We start from the raw sequence: 14,278 nt of genomic DNA, 5'->3' as shown, positions 1-14,278 counted from the left end.
TTATTTTTTTATTAAAGTATAGTTGATATACAATGTCATGTTTGTTTCTGGTGCACAGCAAAGTGATTCATTTATATGTATTCTTTTTCAGATTCTTTTCCACTAGGGGAAGCACACTTTCCTAACCACCCCACCACGTATATCTCTCAGTCCCACATGAGTCCTGTTACCTGGCATGTCAGCTGCCTGAAGGCCAATCACCTCCACACCAGTGGATGAGACTGAGTTCCTGGGCCCAGGAGGCCAGGAACCTGACCTTGGACGCTAGCAGATTCCATGGGGTCTTGGTCCTACAGAAGGCCCGTTGGCGGCCACCAGCAGGCCTGCCCGGACCACACCCTGCCTTTGCTTCCATGCCTCGGCAGCACATTCCTTGCAGGGCTGTACCAGGATGCAGGGAGATGGCAGGTAAGGACTCTGTCATGTGGCTTAGCTCCTAGCAGGCCCAAATAAACAGCAGCTGTTTTTATTACAGTTGGGTATGCAGTGTGCCTGGCACACTATTATTAGGTATGTGAAGTGCACAGCAGGAGGGCAATGAGATGCTTGGGACTCGATAACGGTTAATACAAGTCTTATGACTCTAAAGGAACGGATGGCAGTAGCAGATGCTAAACACCTGTGGGTGGTTTGGGTTTTACTATGTGTGGCTGGACTTTCTCCCCCAGCTACTCAGGATACTTTTCCCATCACTTCTCTCTTCTTCACGAGGCCACCTGCTTGCAAATGTGTTCAAAGCCCAAATGAAATGTTTTCTGCCAATCCCGACATCCAGCTGGTTTTGTCTGAAACCCACCAGGGCAGGTCCACCTGTGTTCAAATCGTGATGATGTTTGCCAACTGTGCACGTTCTGAGATCCCATCCAGACCTTGCTGAATCTCCATCGCTGGGGCTGAGACCTAGAAATCTGCATCTTAAAAGGCTCCTGGGTGGGGTGGGAGAGGGGCGGGATTCTAAACATCCCAAAGCTCACAAGCCCTGGTCCCCAGGGCACTCATGAGGCACGGGCCCCAACAGGAAAATCCTGATTCATGCCCTGGCCCTGCCCCCTTGGCCCTTCTATCAGGCAATTCAAAGTCTCCAGGCCCGCAAGTTACTGATTAACCCTGGGTTTCAAGGAAAGAAATAATAATAACTGAAGGGACAACGTGAGCCAAGAAACAAGCTGAGCAGCCCTGGGAGAGTGGAGCCAGACGGCTGATGACGAGAAGGAAAAGAAGACTTGAGACGCCCAGCCTGAGGTCAGACCACATCCACGTCCCACGGACAGCAGCGGACACTCCCTGTCAATGTTCAGGCCCTGAGCTGCTGCGTCCCAGTGGCCACCGTACCCAGAATGGCCAGCACTGGGTTTCTGCAGCAGCCCCAGCTTCTCTCCAAAGAAGCCACCACCTCCAACACCGAGGGCCCCGCTGGGGGTCATCGTGGCTCCACAGATTGCGACCTGGAGTGCCTGGTGTGCCGGGAGCCCTACAGCAGTGCCCGGCCACCAAAGCTCCTGGGCTGCCAGCATGCTTTCTGTGCTGTCTGCCTGAAGCTGCTGCTGTACGTGCAGGATGACACCTGGTCCATCACCTGCCCACTGTGCCGCCAGGCCACTGCCGTCCCCGGGGGCCTCGTCTGTACCCTGCGTGACCAGGAGGCCGTGCTGGGGCGGCTGGCCCGGCCAGGCCCCGAGGTGCGGCTCTGTCCTCAGGGGCTGGCAAATGGGGCCACCTTGACTGCAGGACACCCCAGCTTAGCAGAAGATGAGCAGGACGTGGCGAGTGCCAACAGCATGGCAGCCCGGCGCCTGGCGGCACACCTGCTCCTCCTGGTCTTGCTCATCGCCCTCATCCTGCCCTTCATCTACCCAGGCGTCATCCGATGGGTGCTCAGCTTCCTCGTCGCCCTGGCCCTGCTGCTGTCTATGATTTTTTGCTGTCACCCCAACAGCCAGGGCAACTGCTGCTGGCCCTCCGCCAGGACCCTCTTCTGCAGAGAGCGGAAACACAGCGAGATCGCCTCCATTGCCTGAGCACGCTCTGACGGGTGGTCCCTGCACCACCTTCTGCCTCTGCGGCCCGCTTACTGGCACAGGGAACAGGGTAAGGGGCTACACCTCTGACCGGCTCCCTTGGGAGATGAAAGCAGGACTTGCAAGCAAAAGCCAGAATGGCTGTCTTGGGTCAAGAACTGTGTGCTTGGACGACAGACTTTTGCCGGCCCAGGCTACAGCACAGCTAGCTGGGGATGAAGGAGGGGACACAAGGGACTTGAATGCCTCAAGGGGGGAGGATCCTCTTCCTCTTCTTCCAATGCTCCTGGTTTGCACCTTGATGAAAGTATTGCAAATATTGATGTTATTGCAGAACAAATAGAACAGAACTTTTTTTTTTTTTTGCAATTTATGTATCTGGCCTTTTCTTGGTTTGCTTTGGTTTGGTTGGGGGGGGTGCAGTTTGTTATATTTCTGGCTGGTGCGCATTTCCCTCCTGGAAAGCCAGAGCCCACAGGAAGTCCTCCCGAGTCCCCCGATTCTGCCTGTCTCATGCCCATCCCACCTCCCCAAAGGTCCTGGTGGTTCAGATCTCTCTTTAGACTGCCCCCAAGGATGAAGGGAGAGAATTGTGTGCAGGACTGGTACCTCTGCTGCGGCGGGGTGGGTGACCACCTTTGGTTGGCAAGCTGGGGAGGACTGGAGAGGACACAAGTGGATCTGGGAATTTATTCCCAGCAGCTCCACCAGGATTTCTCAGCTCCATGTCATCAGAAAATCTCAGGGTTACAAGGAATCCCCCCACCCCCGCCCACCAGGGGTCCAGCTGCCCATCTGATGCATACAGCCCCACACTCTTGAACCAAAACTTTATGGGTGTTGATTTCTTCATTATTGCATCTCAGTGCCCATCTGAGCTTTTGCCATAAAGATAAGAGGCTCCATAAATGCAACGGTCCTCTCCAATAACCCCACCTTTCCTGCCTCCCCCTGAGAGTCCTGGTCATCTGAAAGGCTTATATGTCTTCTCTCCACCATTTCTGCTCCATAATAGAGAGGAAGCTTCTGCAAGAGGGATTGACCTTCTATGGCTGCCAAGGTCAGGCATCAGCCATGGGGGACCCATGGAGTGCAGGGGAGTGAAAGGTGAGAAATGTCACGTTTTTTTCTTCCAAAGACCCCATAATTGGGAAGCAGACCGGAAACCTCGGACAGGCTCGCTGGGCACACTCCATTGTCCCTCCCGCCCCCCTTTCTTTCTGGTGGAATGACAGGTGCAGGCTGGATGCTTGTTCAGGGCGATGGTACCTTTGCCAGGAAAGGATGGGAGAATACCACCACCACATCACGGGGAGGGAGGGATCATTGGCCCTGGCCCAGTGGTTGGGTATGTGTTGCTGAGCAATGCCTTTCAGCTCTCTGCGCCTCATTTCCCCAAAATGAGCTAGTAGGACTGGATTATTCCTAAGTCCCCTGAAGCAAAGAAGCTGAGGGCACTGCTGGGTCCCTACACAATGAGCATGAGTCACATCCCCTGTGGAGTCCCACAAAGAAAAGTCAAAATATGCCATTAGCTGTTCTTGCAATCTGAAAAAAAAAAAGGAAAAAGGTCTTACTTTTTTGGGGATGGGGGCTGCACCTATGCCATGCAAAAGTCCCCTGCCCATGCCACAGCTGTAACCAGAGCCACAGCAGTGACCACACCAGATCCTTAACCCGCTGAGCCGAAAGGGAACTCCTTTCTTTTTCCTATAAGGTACTTCCAGGGCAACTTTGTGACATCCACGCTATTGGCCTTACTAATTCCTGGTGCTGGAAGGGCGAGTGGCCGAATGCGTGTGGGCTTACCTGTGCTGACACTCTCAAGCCAAGGCCAAGGGGGCCTGGAGAACACCCTGTCTCCCTGGGATGAATAAATGATGAGAATTATTTGGCATTTCCAGACCTGGCCTCAGGCATGTGCAGTTTGGGATGGTTGCCAGCATGACAGGGAATGAACCTTCTCTCCTCGTTCCCCTCCACTCCCACCCATCTAGTTCTTGGACCCTCCAGCAAGCAGATAACTTCCACCGAGGTTTCAGTTACAAATGACAACACCCATTCTACCAAAGCAATGGTGGATTCATGTTTCCTGAGTGCTCACTATGTGCCAAGCATTGCATTAACCACTTTTTTTAATTTATTTTTTATTTTTTTGTCTTTTCTAGGGCCGCACCCGTGGCATATGGAGGTTCCCAGGCTAGGGGTCAGATTGGAGCTACAGCCGCCAGCCTACACCACAGCCACAGCAATTCAGCATCCGAGCCGCGTCTGCGACCTACACCACAGCTCACAGCAACACTGGACCCTTAACCCACTGAGCAAGGCCAGGGATTGAACCTGCAACCTCATGGTTCCTAGTCGGATTCATTAACCACTGAGCCATGACGGGAACTCCTTCTTTATGTCCATTGTCTAGCCAAGTCTTCATAACAACCTTATGACATAGAGACCATCTTGCCAATGAAGAGATAGGATCAGAGAGATGAATTCATCTGCCTAAGGTTACACAGCCAGCCACAGCCAGAGCCCCCAGGAAATCAATTCAGGGTTCTTTCTGCTCCAACATGCTGCCTCCTTTGTCTGCCATTCCAGAACAACCCGGAAGCTGGTCACTGCTTGGGGGCTTGTGTGGGAGAATAGGAGACTAACCTGAGAAGCCTGCAAATATCAGTAGTCAGGGGCTCAGAGAGGCCAAAGAATTCTAGAATCTGTTGTCTATGCTAAGAGAAAGAAAAGAGAGTGATGAAATGAAATGGCTTTCCTGATTTTTACCACCCCTTCCCAGCCTCCTTGAAGTGTGCCCTTTGTCCCCATGGGGCCAAGATGTTCTGACACTTCTGTCCCATTATCTTAAAGCCCATCCAGTCCCTGGGTACCTTCTGGCTCCTGCCAGTGCTGGGACAGAGAGCACCAGAGGCCAGTTTGGGCCAGGGCTGCCCTGGAGAGGAGCAGAGGAAATAGGCACTGCTGCAAACAGGTGCGAGTGGAAGAAACTAGAGAGGCAGGGAGTTCTCGCTGTGGCAAAATGGGATTGGCGGCAGCATCTTGGGAGTTAAATCAATGCCAAGTTTGCTCCCCAGCCCAGCACAGTGGGTTAAGGATACGGCCTTGCCACAGCTGCGGCATAGTTGCAACTGCAGCTTGAATCTGATCCCTGAACTCCTTATGCTGTGGGGTGGCGAAGAAAGAGAGAGAGAGAGGGAGGGAGGGGGAGAGAGAGAGAGAGAGAGAGAGAGAGAGAGAGAGAGAGAGAGAGAGAGAGGGAAAGAGAGAAAGAGAAAGGAAGGAAGGAAGGAAGAAAAGAAAGAAAGGAAGGAAGGAAGGAAGGAAACGAAAGAAGGAAGGAAGGAAGGAAAGAAAAAGGAAAGAAAGAAAAAGGAAGGAAAGAAAGAGAAGGAAAGGAAGGAAGGAAGAAAGAAGGAAAGAAAAAAGGAAAGAAAGAGCGGAAGAGAGAAGAAAGGAGAGAGAGAGAGAGAGAGGGAGGGAAGCAGGGAGGAAGGAAGGAAGAAGAGAGGCAGGCCAAGGTTCTGACTCAGTATGTGACCAGTAGAAGCCATAGAATTTCTCTGAGCCTTAATTCGCTCCCCAGTAAAGTGGGGGAGGATGCCACGCCCCTCCCGGGCCTCCACAAGGATTCATAATGCTACCGGACGAGACTCCCAGGTCCCAACAGGCTGCCTTTACCATCAGTCCTTAACCCCCTTGGGTGAGCAGGTTCCCCAGGGCCTGCAGGGTTTGACAGAGAGCAGGGGGCCAGCCTGGGGATGGGATGGAGAAGCCAGTGAGAGTGGGACCCTTGTCCAGGGTGGGCCAACGTGGTGGAGAACTCTGTGCTTAGGTCCTAAGGAGGGAGAGGAAGTGTGAGGAGAGCCCAAGTTTCATCCCCATCAGCCTCATCTCACTAGTCGTGGCCTTGGAGTCGGACTGAGTTGGCTTGAATTCTATTCTCACCGCTTAGAAGTCACCGTGCCTCTCTGCGTCTCAGATTCCTTGGCCATGAAACAGGTTAGAAGACGTATCTCATAGGGCTGTGGGGGAATTAGTGAAATAATCCCTGGAAGAGCACTTGGGATGCTAAGGAGGTAAAGAAGGAAGGGAGAGGACAAGGACAGAGAGATAGGCTGGGTTTTAGAAAGCCCTTCTAGGAATAATGAGAACAGACAGACCCACCCTATTTTATTCAATCTTTTTTTTTCTTTTTTTCTTTTTTTCTTTTTAGGGCTAGCACCTGTGGCGTAATGGAAAGGGGTCTAATCAGAACTGTAGCTGCAGGCCTACACCACAGCCACAGCAACACCAGATCCGAGCTGCATCTGTGATCAAGGCCCCAGCTTGCAGCCACATCGGATCCTCAACCCACTGATCGAGGCCAGGGATGGAACCCACCTCCTCATAGATGCTACGTCGGGTTCTTAACCCACTGAGCCGCAATAGGAGCCCCTATTCAATCTTATTAATAAGGAAACATTAAAACCTGGATGCTAGAATTTACCTGTTCCATCATCAGCTTCCACATCCGCAATGTCTTCAGTAATATGAGAAAACAATAGTGGCTAACATGATTTGAATGCACAGTGTGAAGTGCATTACATAGTTAACACATAAGTTATAAAGTAGGTTATGATTACCTCCAAATTACCAGCAGCGATGCTGAGGCACAGAGAGGTTAAGTAACTGGCTCAGCGAGGCAGCGCTGGCGCCAAGAGCAGACTGCAGAAGTCCAACTGCAGAGTTGAGACTTTGAGGCATGTTGCAGTGTCAGATGAAACAGTCCCAGCACATTGCAAGTGCTCACGGTATGTGGGCCTCCTGGCCTGAGGGTGCAGAATGAAGAAGAGATGGGATCCCCCCACTTTGGGTGGGAACTCAGAGAGTGCCTATGGCAGAAGGTCGTGGGAGTTCACCTGTCCCATGACCCACAGCCCTGTTCTCAGCTCACCCTCCAGCACCTGTTCATCTTTGGGACTTCTTTTCAAATGACTGGAGGAAGTTTTCCAGTTTTTGCTGGAACAATTAATTCTTTGTGGCAATGGAAAACATTTCCAGGAATAAGGGACCTTCTTGCAATCTCTCAGGCTCTGGGAAAGGCCAAGCGCACATTCAAAGAGAAATGAGATCTGGGCTCTTGAATCTGCCTGGAGCTATTCTTACGAATTTTAAATTATGGTCTGAGGAGTTCCCGTCGTGGCGCAGTGGTTAACGAATCCGACTAGGAACCATGGGGTTGCGGGTTCGGTCCCTGCCCTTGCTCAGTGGGTTAACGATCCGGCGTTGCCGTGAGCTGTGGTGTAGGTTGCAGACGCGGCTCGGATCCCGCGTTGCTGTGGCTCTGGCATAGGCCGGTGGCTACAGCTCCAATTCAACCCCTGGCCTGGGAACCTCCATATGCTGCAGGAGCGGCCCAAGATAGCAACAACAACAACAACAACAAAAAAAAAAAGACAAAAAAGACAAAAAGACAAAAAAAAAACAAACAAAAAAAAAACCAAAATAAATAAATAAATAAATAAATTATGGTCTGAGAAACCTGAAGTCACTTTTGTTTTCTTTTTAGGCACGAATCCAAGCCATATGGAAGTTCCCAGTCTAGCGGTCAAATTGGAGTTACAGCTGCTGGCCTACACCACAGCCACAGCAACGAGGGATCCAAGCCTCATCTGCCACCTGCACCACAGCTCACGGCAATGCCAGATCCTTAACCCACTGAGAGAGGCCTCATGGATACTAGTCAGATTTGTTTCTGTTGAGCCACAGTGGGAACTCCTGAAGTCACTTTATTTTTTTATCTTTAAATTTTTTTTTGTCTTTTCACCTTTTCTAGGGCCACTCCTGCGGCATATGGAGGTTCCTAGGCGAGCGGTCAAATTGGAGCTGTAGCCTCTGGCCTATGCCAGAGCCCCAGCAACGCCAGATCCAAGCCGTGTCTGCAACCTACACCACAGCTCATGGCAACGCCAGATCCTTAACCCACTGAGCAAGGCCAGGGATCGAACCCACAACCTCATGGTTCCTAGTCGGATTCGTTAACCACTGAGCCATGATGGGAACTCCCTGCAGTCACTTTTTTTAAGGGAGAATATTTCTTGGGTCAGGAGAGAACTCTGAAAAATTCAGGACCCCATGGAATCTAAAATCTAGCCATGAATTTATTCAACAAATATTTATTGAGGTTCTGCTCTGTGCCAGGTACTAGACAAGGTATTTAATCTTATTTGATAAAGAACCTTGATAAAGAAGGAAAATTAATAAGTGCAAAGCACTGTTATATGTCGCAAAAGCTATGTCAAAGCCTAACCCACACTATCTCAGAATGTGACCTTATTTGGAAATAGGGTTTTACGAAGATAATTAAAATGAGGTCATTGGGAGTGGGTCCTAATCCAATAGGACTGGTGTCCTTATAAAAAGGGTAAGTTTAGACGTATAGACAAACACATGTGAAGAAAGACAGCAGAAGGTACACAGCAAGAACACAGCCACATGAAGGTGAAGGCAGCAACCAGGGTTATGTTTCTATAAACCAAGGAATGCCAACGATGACCAGAAAACAACCAGGATGGAGGAGAGAGTCCCAGAATAGATTCTCCCTCAGGGCTCTCAGCAGGAAGCAACCTGGCTGACACCTTGATCTTGGATTTGTAGCCTCCAGAACTGTGTGAGAAAAGAAGTTTTTGTTGCCTAAGGGACAAGGGATTGTGACACCTGCATCTGCAGTCCTAGGAACCAATACAGCATTTATCCTATGCCGGTGCTTGCCCCAGGTCCCTTGGCAGGGCTACTTCGAGTTCAGGTAATAAACTTGACCAGAGTCTTGTAGCATATATGTAGCAATGTCAAGCTCAAAGTCAAGTCTGATTGATTCCCAAGATCAAGTCCTACTCCCATTTGGTAGATGTGAAATCGAGGCTCAGAAAAACCCTATGATTTCCCCCCAAACAGTGCCCAATGTAGAGTTGGAATCAGAGTCCACAGTTCCGAAATTATCCTTAGTCTTTGCAACAACCATGTGAGAATTACTGAATCATTATTCCCATTTCACAGATTAAAGAGTCAAAACCCAAGTCATTGAGATCCCTGGCCTTAAGGTTAGAAGCAATTGAGTAACGTACCAGAATTTGAACCTACTTTTTGACTCTAAAGCGGTGTCTGCATTTCCTACTGCCCTACGCTGCTCTCTGGCAGCCTGTCTGCATTGAGAAGCAGGAAGGCATGTCTTGAGGAACCCACCATAAGAGCGTGTTTGCTCAAAGTCAACGGGACAATAGTGAACATTCGTCTTCTTTCTTTTGACTGTCTTATATTTAGCTGTCCCCCCATGCCCCCTACCTCCATCCCCCTTACTGAGGAAACGGCCCTGTGGCTAATCTTTTCGAGGGGAGACTTCCACCACCGACCACTACTCCAGCTGGGAAACGTGGTCCTTCTTCTACCCACTTCTTCAGAGGCATCTCTATCTCATACATATCACCTCTTCAGAGGCATACATATCACATGCTATGGATTATATGATCTTTGCAAAAACTGGAATCTGGGGCTAGTGATAAAGGTGAGATGAAAGGTTTATCTCACCTTTATCACTAGGTTTTTTGGGTTTTTGTGTGTGTGTGTCTTTCTAGGGCCGCACCCGCAGCATATGGAGGTTCCAAGGCTAAGGGTCCAATCGGAGCTGTTGCCGCCAGTCTACACCACAGCCACAGCAACACCAGATCTGAGCAGCGTCTACAACCTACACCATAGATCATGGCAACGCCAGATCCTTAACCTGCTGAGTGAGGCCAGGGATCGAACCCGATACCTCATGGTTCTTAGTCGGATGCGTTTCCACTGTGCCACGACGGGAACTCCCAGAGATGAATGTTTTAAAGTGGCAGCAACAGAGCAGATTGTCCCCAAAGCTCTAGTCCTTGAGCCATTTATTCATTGAGTGAACCCTCAGGTCCCTTCCCTACAATTATTATTGTTTTTCTTTAGCCAGCCAAAATCAGTTTCTGTTGCTTGCAGCCCATATTCCTGATACAGCTGTATCAGGAATACAGAAGCTGTCCAAGTTTCTGGTTGCTAAAAATTCCCATGATGAATCTCAGCCCCTCCGAAGCCTGGGAAAGGAAAGCTGCAATGCCGCAGCCCAGGGAATGGGAGCCCTCTTGCACCCCTGCCCCCAGTGCTCCTGAGAGCCACCCTGACTTTGCAGTGAGGCTGCCCTGATGTCAGACCCCGGAGGGTGGTACCTGGGTCAGTTCTGCTCAGATAGGGGGGTCAGACAGGAAAACATGGCACTGGATCTCAGGCCAGCCACTGTTGGAGGAGGCTAGGCTCCTGTCTATTGACTTCATAATCCCCAGAAGAAACGAATTCTGATTTTGCAAAGACATCCAGCCAGAGGCCCTGCACCAGACAACAGCCCCCAAAGTGGCTGTGGGTGCAGCAGTTCCAAAAGAGCTACAGCAATCACGTTGGCTAATGTTTGTCAAGTTGCTTACTACGTTCAGGCTACGGTTCAGAAGAGCTCCCGGTGCCAACTTAACCCTTTTGTTCCTCACAACACGTTTATGATTCATTTAGCGAGGCATTTGACACGTCATCTCAATGCATCAACCCAAAGCCCCTATTCAGGTAGGAAGCGGAGGCATAAAGAAGGTAAGTCATTTGCTGAGGCATAAAGAAGGTAAGTCATTTGCTTGAGTGGCAGAGCTGGGGTTTGAAAGCAGGCAGAGCAACCAAGCTCTGAGCCTTCTCAGTCACTGCTCTTCTCAGCCCCTCCTCCGCCCTCCTCTCTCCCTTCCTTCCTCACCTTACCTGCACCCACTGAAACAAACCAGGAAAAAAACAGGGCCAAGTCTTACCATTTATTCTCTGCGTGACCTTGGGGGTGCTATCTGTCTTCCTTGAACCTTAGGGTCCTTGTTTGGAAAGGCAGGTTAATCAAGCCTACAGATAGAGGTTTTTGTGAAAATTTGATGAGATAATGTGCAAAACGCCTGGCATAATTTCCAACCCATGGTAGATTCTCACTCATCCCAGTCAACCTGTCAACAACACCCATCAACAGGTGTGTTTCAGCACCTATTATTCACCTGGCAAATGGGGGAGGCAAAGAAATACAGTGGAAGAAATGGTCCTTACCACTACCCCCTCCATCAGCCTCTGCCTAGCTAGGGAAACAAGATATACACATATACACTAGAACGACCCCAGCGGGTGGGCTCACACAATATCAGACAGGGGGAGCTCTAGAGGAGAAAGAGGTTCTGACTGGAAAGAGGCACCCAGTGGGGCTTCTGGAATGCTGGTCATTTCTTGTTTCTTTTTTCTTGCCCCCTCCTTTCTTTTTCTTTTTTTTTTAATGGCCACACCCACAGCTATGGAAGTTCCCAAGCCAGGAATTGAATCTGAGCTGCTTCAGCAAATGCTGGATCCTTTAATCCACCATGCCAGGCTGGGGATCAAATCTGAGCTGCTGCAGTCGGATTCTTAACCTGCTGTGCCTTGGCGGGAACTCCATGTTCTATTTCTTTTTTTTTTTTTTTTTTTTTTTTTTTTTTTTTTTTTTTTTTTTTTTTTGTCTTTTTGCCATTTCTTGGGCCGCTCCTGCGGCATATGGAGGTTCCCGGGCTAGAGGTCGAATCGGAGCTGTAGCTGCCAGCCTACGCCAGAGCCACAGCAACGCAGGATCCGAGCCGCGTCTGTGACCTACACCACAACTCACGGCAAACGCCGGAACCTTGACCCACTGAGCAAGGGCAGGGATCGAACCCGCAACCTCATAGTTCCTAGTCGGATTCGTTAACCCCTGCGCCACGACGGGAACTCCCATGTTCTATTTCTTAATTTAGGTGGCAGTTACATAGGTGAGTGTGTATTTTCTAATTATTTATCAACATTGTCCACATCTTACATGTGCCTTTCTGTACGTATTTCATAGTGAAAAAAAATATCACTTTAAGCCTCACCTAACAATGCTCTAAAGTCTAAGTAGCTTGAGGGTAAAGGCTGGGCATCAGACTGGTCCCCAGTGCTAATCTCACACTGGGATGCCTGCCCAGTCCACACCAAACTCAGGGTTTTGGAGCTTTGTGGGTTGCTCTGGAGGCAGTCTGTCTGTTTTGAATCTTGACTCTGCTACTTACTGGCTGCTACGTAGGCCAACCTCTCTGATCCTCATTTCTGCATCTATAAAATGGAGAAATAGTCATGGAGTTATGGGCATCGAAAGAGACCACTTGTAGAGACCCTTTAGCACAGTGTAACCAGCACACGACATGCGCAAGAAACACCCCCTGTCCAAGTTAGGCAAAAAGATGAATATATTGGCTTGTTCAACCAAATGGTGGCCAAAGCAGGTTCCTGTTGGGCCTTGGCAATGATGAAACGAAGGCATGTGCCTTCGTTAAGACGTTTTCTCTCCATTTCCATTTCCTCTCTCTGTATTTGGTCTCGTTCTCTCCAACCAGCTTCTTCCACGACTTTGGAAAGTTGACCAGCTCCTACTCATGTCTTCCTAGCTTCACCTCCAGAAAGAAAGGAACAGACTTTCTTCCTTTTGTTAAATGATTAAAAAAAAAAAAAATACCAAGGAAGGACTCTGATCACCTTGGGTCACATGCCCTCCTCTGTGACCAGCAGGGCTGTGATTGGCAGCCCCAGGAGAATCTTATGATTGGGCAGAAGGACCTCACACAAAAGAGGATGCAATTCACAGAAGAATGAGGGGCGATGAGCAGACAGAGAGTAGTTGATCACCCTGCAGAGAGGCTAGGTGAGAAGCAGGTGTGTGAACCAATCTCCAGCCCACCACAGCTAATTAGAGGTGAACTCCAACTTGATTGGGGCCCTCTTTGAGGGGCTTGCCTCCTCCCCACCCAATCTCAGTCCAAGTGGGTTCTGATAGTAATTATACTATTTTTGCCTTTTGTGGGTAGAGTATGTATCCCAAACCTGCTGATCAAAGCATCATGTCCCCTGGCCACAGAGTCTGGTTCAAAGCTAAACCAATGAGAGCTCTACCCAGGAATATTACTGAAGCTACCTGGAGGAAGTGTTTTCTCTGCCAGAGCTGCTAAACTGGTAGACTGTTTCGCTGGACTTTCCAGTGACCATCTTGCCAACCAAAGGAAGTCTTTTCCTATGGGTGAAGCCAACCCAGTGATAAGAGTTTCCTAATCGTATACTTTGAGTACCTAGATCTGGCCATGCCTGAAACCTGATTTCTTCTGGACTTTTCAACAGTTCCATGACTTAACAAAGTTCCTTTCTTTGCTTAAACAATTTTGACTGTGCTGTTTCATTTGTAGGCAAAGGAGCCCTGAACCATTTGTGGATGCTTGAGTCCCAAGGTCACATAGAGTGAAAGCTAAGATAGCCATTATGGAGCCAGCTGCATGTCAAAGCAGGAAGCTGGGTGTGAGCTGATACTCACAGAGGCAGACAAGAGGGTGGCCTTGTGGCCTCTGAGAGGCAAAGAGAGAAGTCTCCCAGGTCCTGACTCCCCAACTCACCAATCTCAGTGAGGTCTGGCTCTTTGCCTGTCCCACCTGTCCATGACGCTGCCTGTCACTTCCTTCAATATCCCTCCCTTAAATAAGCTAGCTACCCAGAGGATGCTGAGAGCTCCGCATCCCTTCCCCTAAGACCTAGTGCTCCATGGGGCTTACAACCTCCATTGAATGTTAAATGGAAGAGTGCCCCAGGGAAGGACATGGCCTCTGTGAATTCCTAGGGAAGACTCCAGGAAGGGGGTTTGGGGAGCCAGGGCAAGCCTCAGGAAGGATACAGGCTGGGTTCTGAAGCAAAGGTTTGATTTGAATAACCGGAAAGAACAGGATGAATGAGAGCATTGCCAGAAGAGTGGGGAAAAAGCATGGAAGTTGGAAAATGCATAGCAGGTTCCGGGGAAGAGAGTGGGCCTGTCAAGATCAGGAATAGCGAGTTCCCATTGTGGCGCAGCAGAAACGGATCTGACTGGGAACCCCAAGGATGCAGGTTCTATCCTGGTCTCTTCAGTGGGTTAAGGATCCGGCGTTGCCATGAGCTGTGGTGTAGGTTGCAAACGTGACTCAGATCTGGCGTGGCTGTGGCTGTGGCGTAGGCCGGCAGCTGTAGTTCTGATTCGACCCCTAGCCTGGGAACCTCCATACGCTACAGGTGCGGCCCTAAAAAGCAAAAAAAAAAAAAAGATCAGGAATATGTCAGGAACAGGGAAGAAGGCTGGGCCTGATGGTGGAGGGGTCTTATACGCCAGGCTGTGGACTCCCTCCTGC

The 14,278-nt window shown here is 49.9% G+C and overlaps 1 protein-coding gene across 1 annotated transcript; it reads left to right on the top strand.

Moving 5' to 3' along the window:
* Positions 1-1,156: 1,156 nt before the first annotated feature.
* RNF186 (ring finger protein 186) lies at positions 1,157-5,357 on the top strand. Its single transcript, XM_084965745.1, has 2 exons — positions 1,157-2,088; positions 3,034-5,357. Exon 1 carries the CDS (start codon positions 1,338-1,340, stop codon positions 2,016-2,018), a length of 681 nt encoding a protein of 226 aa, XP_084821871.1. The 5' UTR covers positions 1,157-1,337; the 3' UTR covers positions 2,019-2,088; positions 3,034-5,357.
* The last annotated feature ends 8,921 nt before the right edge of the window (positions 5,358-14,278 follow it).

Source organism: Sus scrofa, chromosome 6 (genome assembly GCF_054392235.1).
Source record: "Sus scrofa isolate SSC_HxYL_T2T_F1_AM1 chromosome 6, Sscrofa_HxYL_maternal_Yorkshire_Landrace_v2.0, whole genome shotgun sequence".
Lineage (NCBI taxonomy): Eukaryota > Metazoa > Chordata > Mammalia > Artiodactyla > Suidae > Sus > Sus scrofa.
Note: the sequence above shows the minus strand (reverse complement) of the source record. Positions and strands in the feature narration are given on the sequence as shown.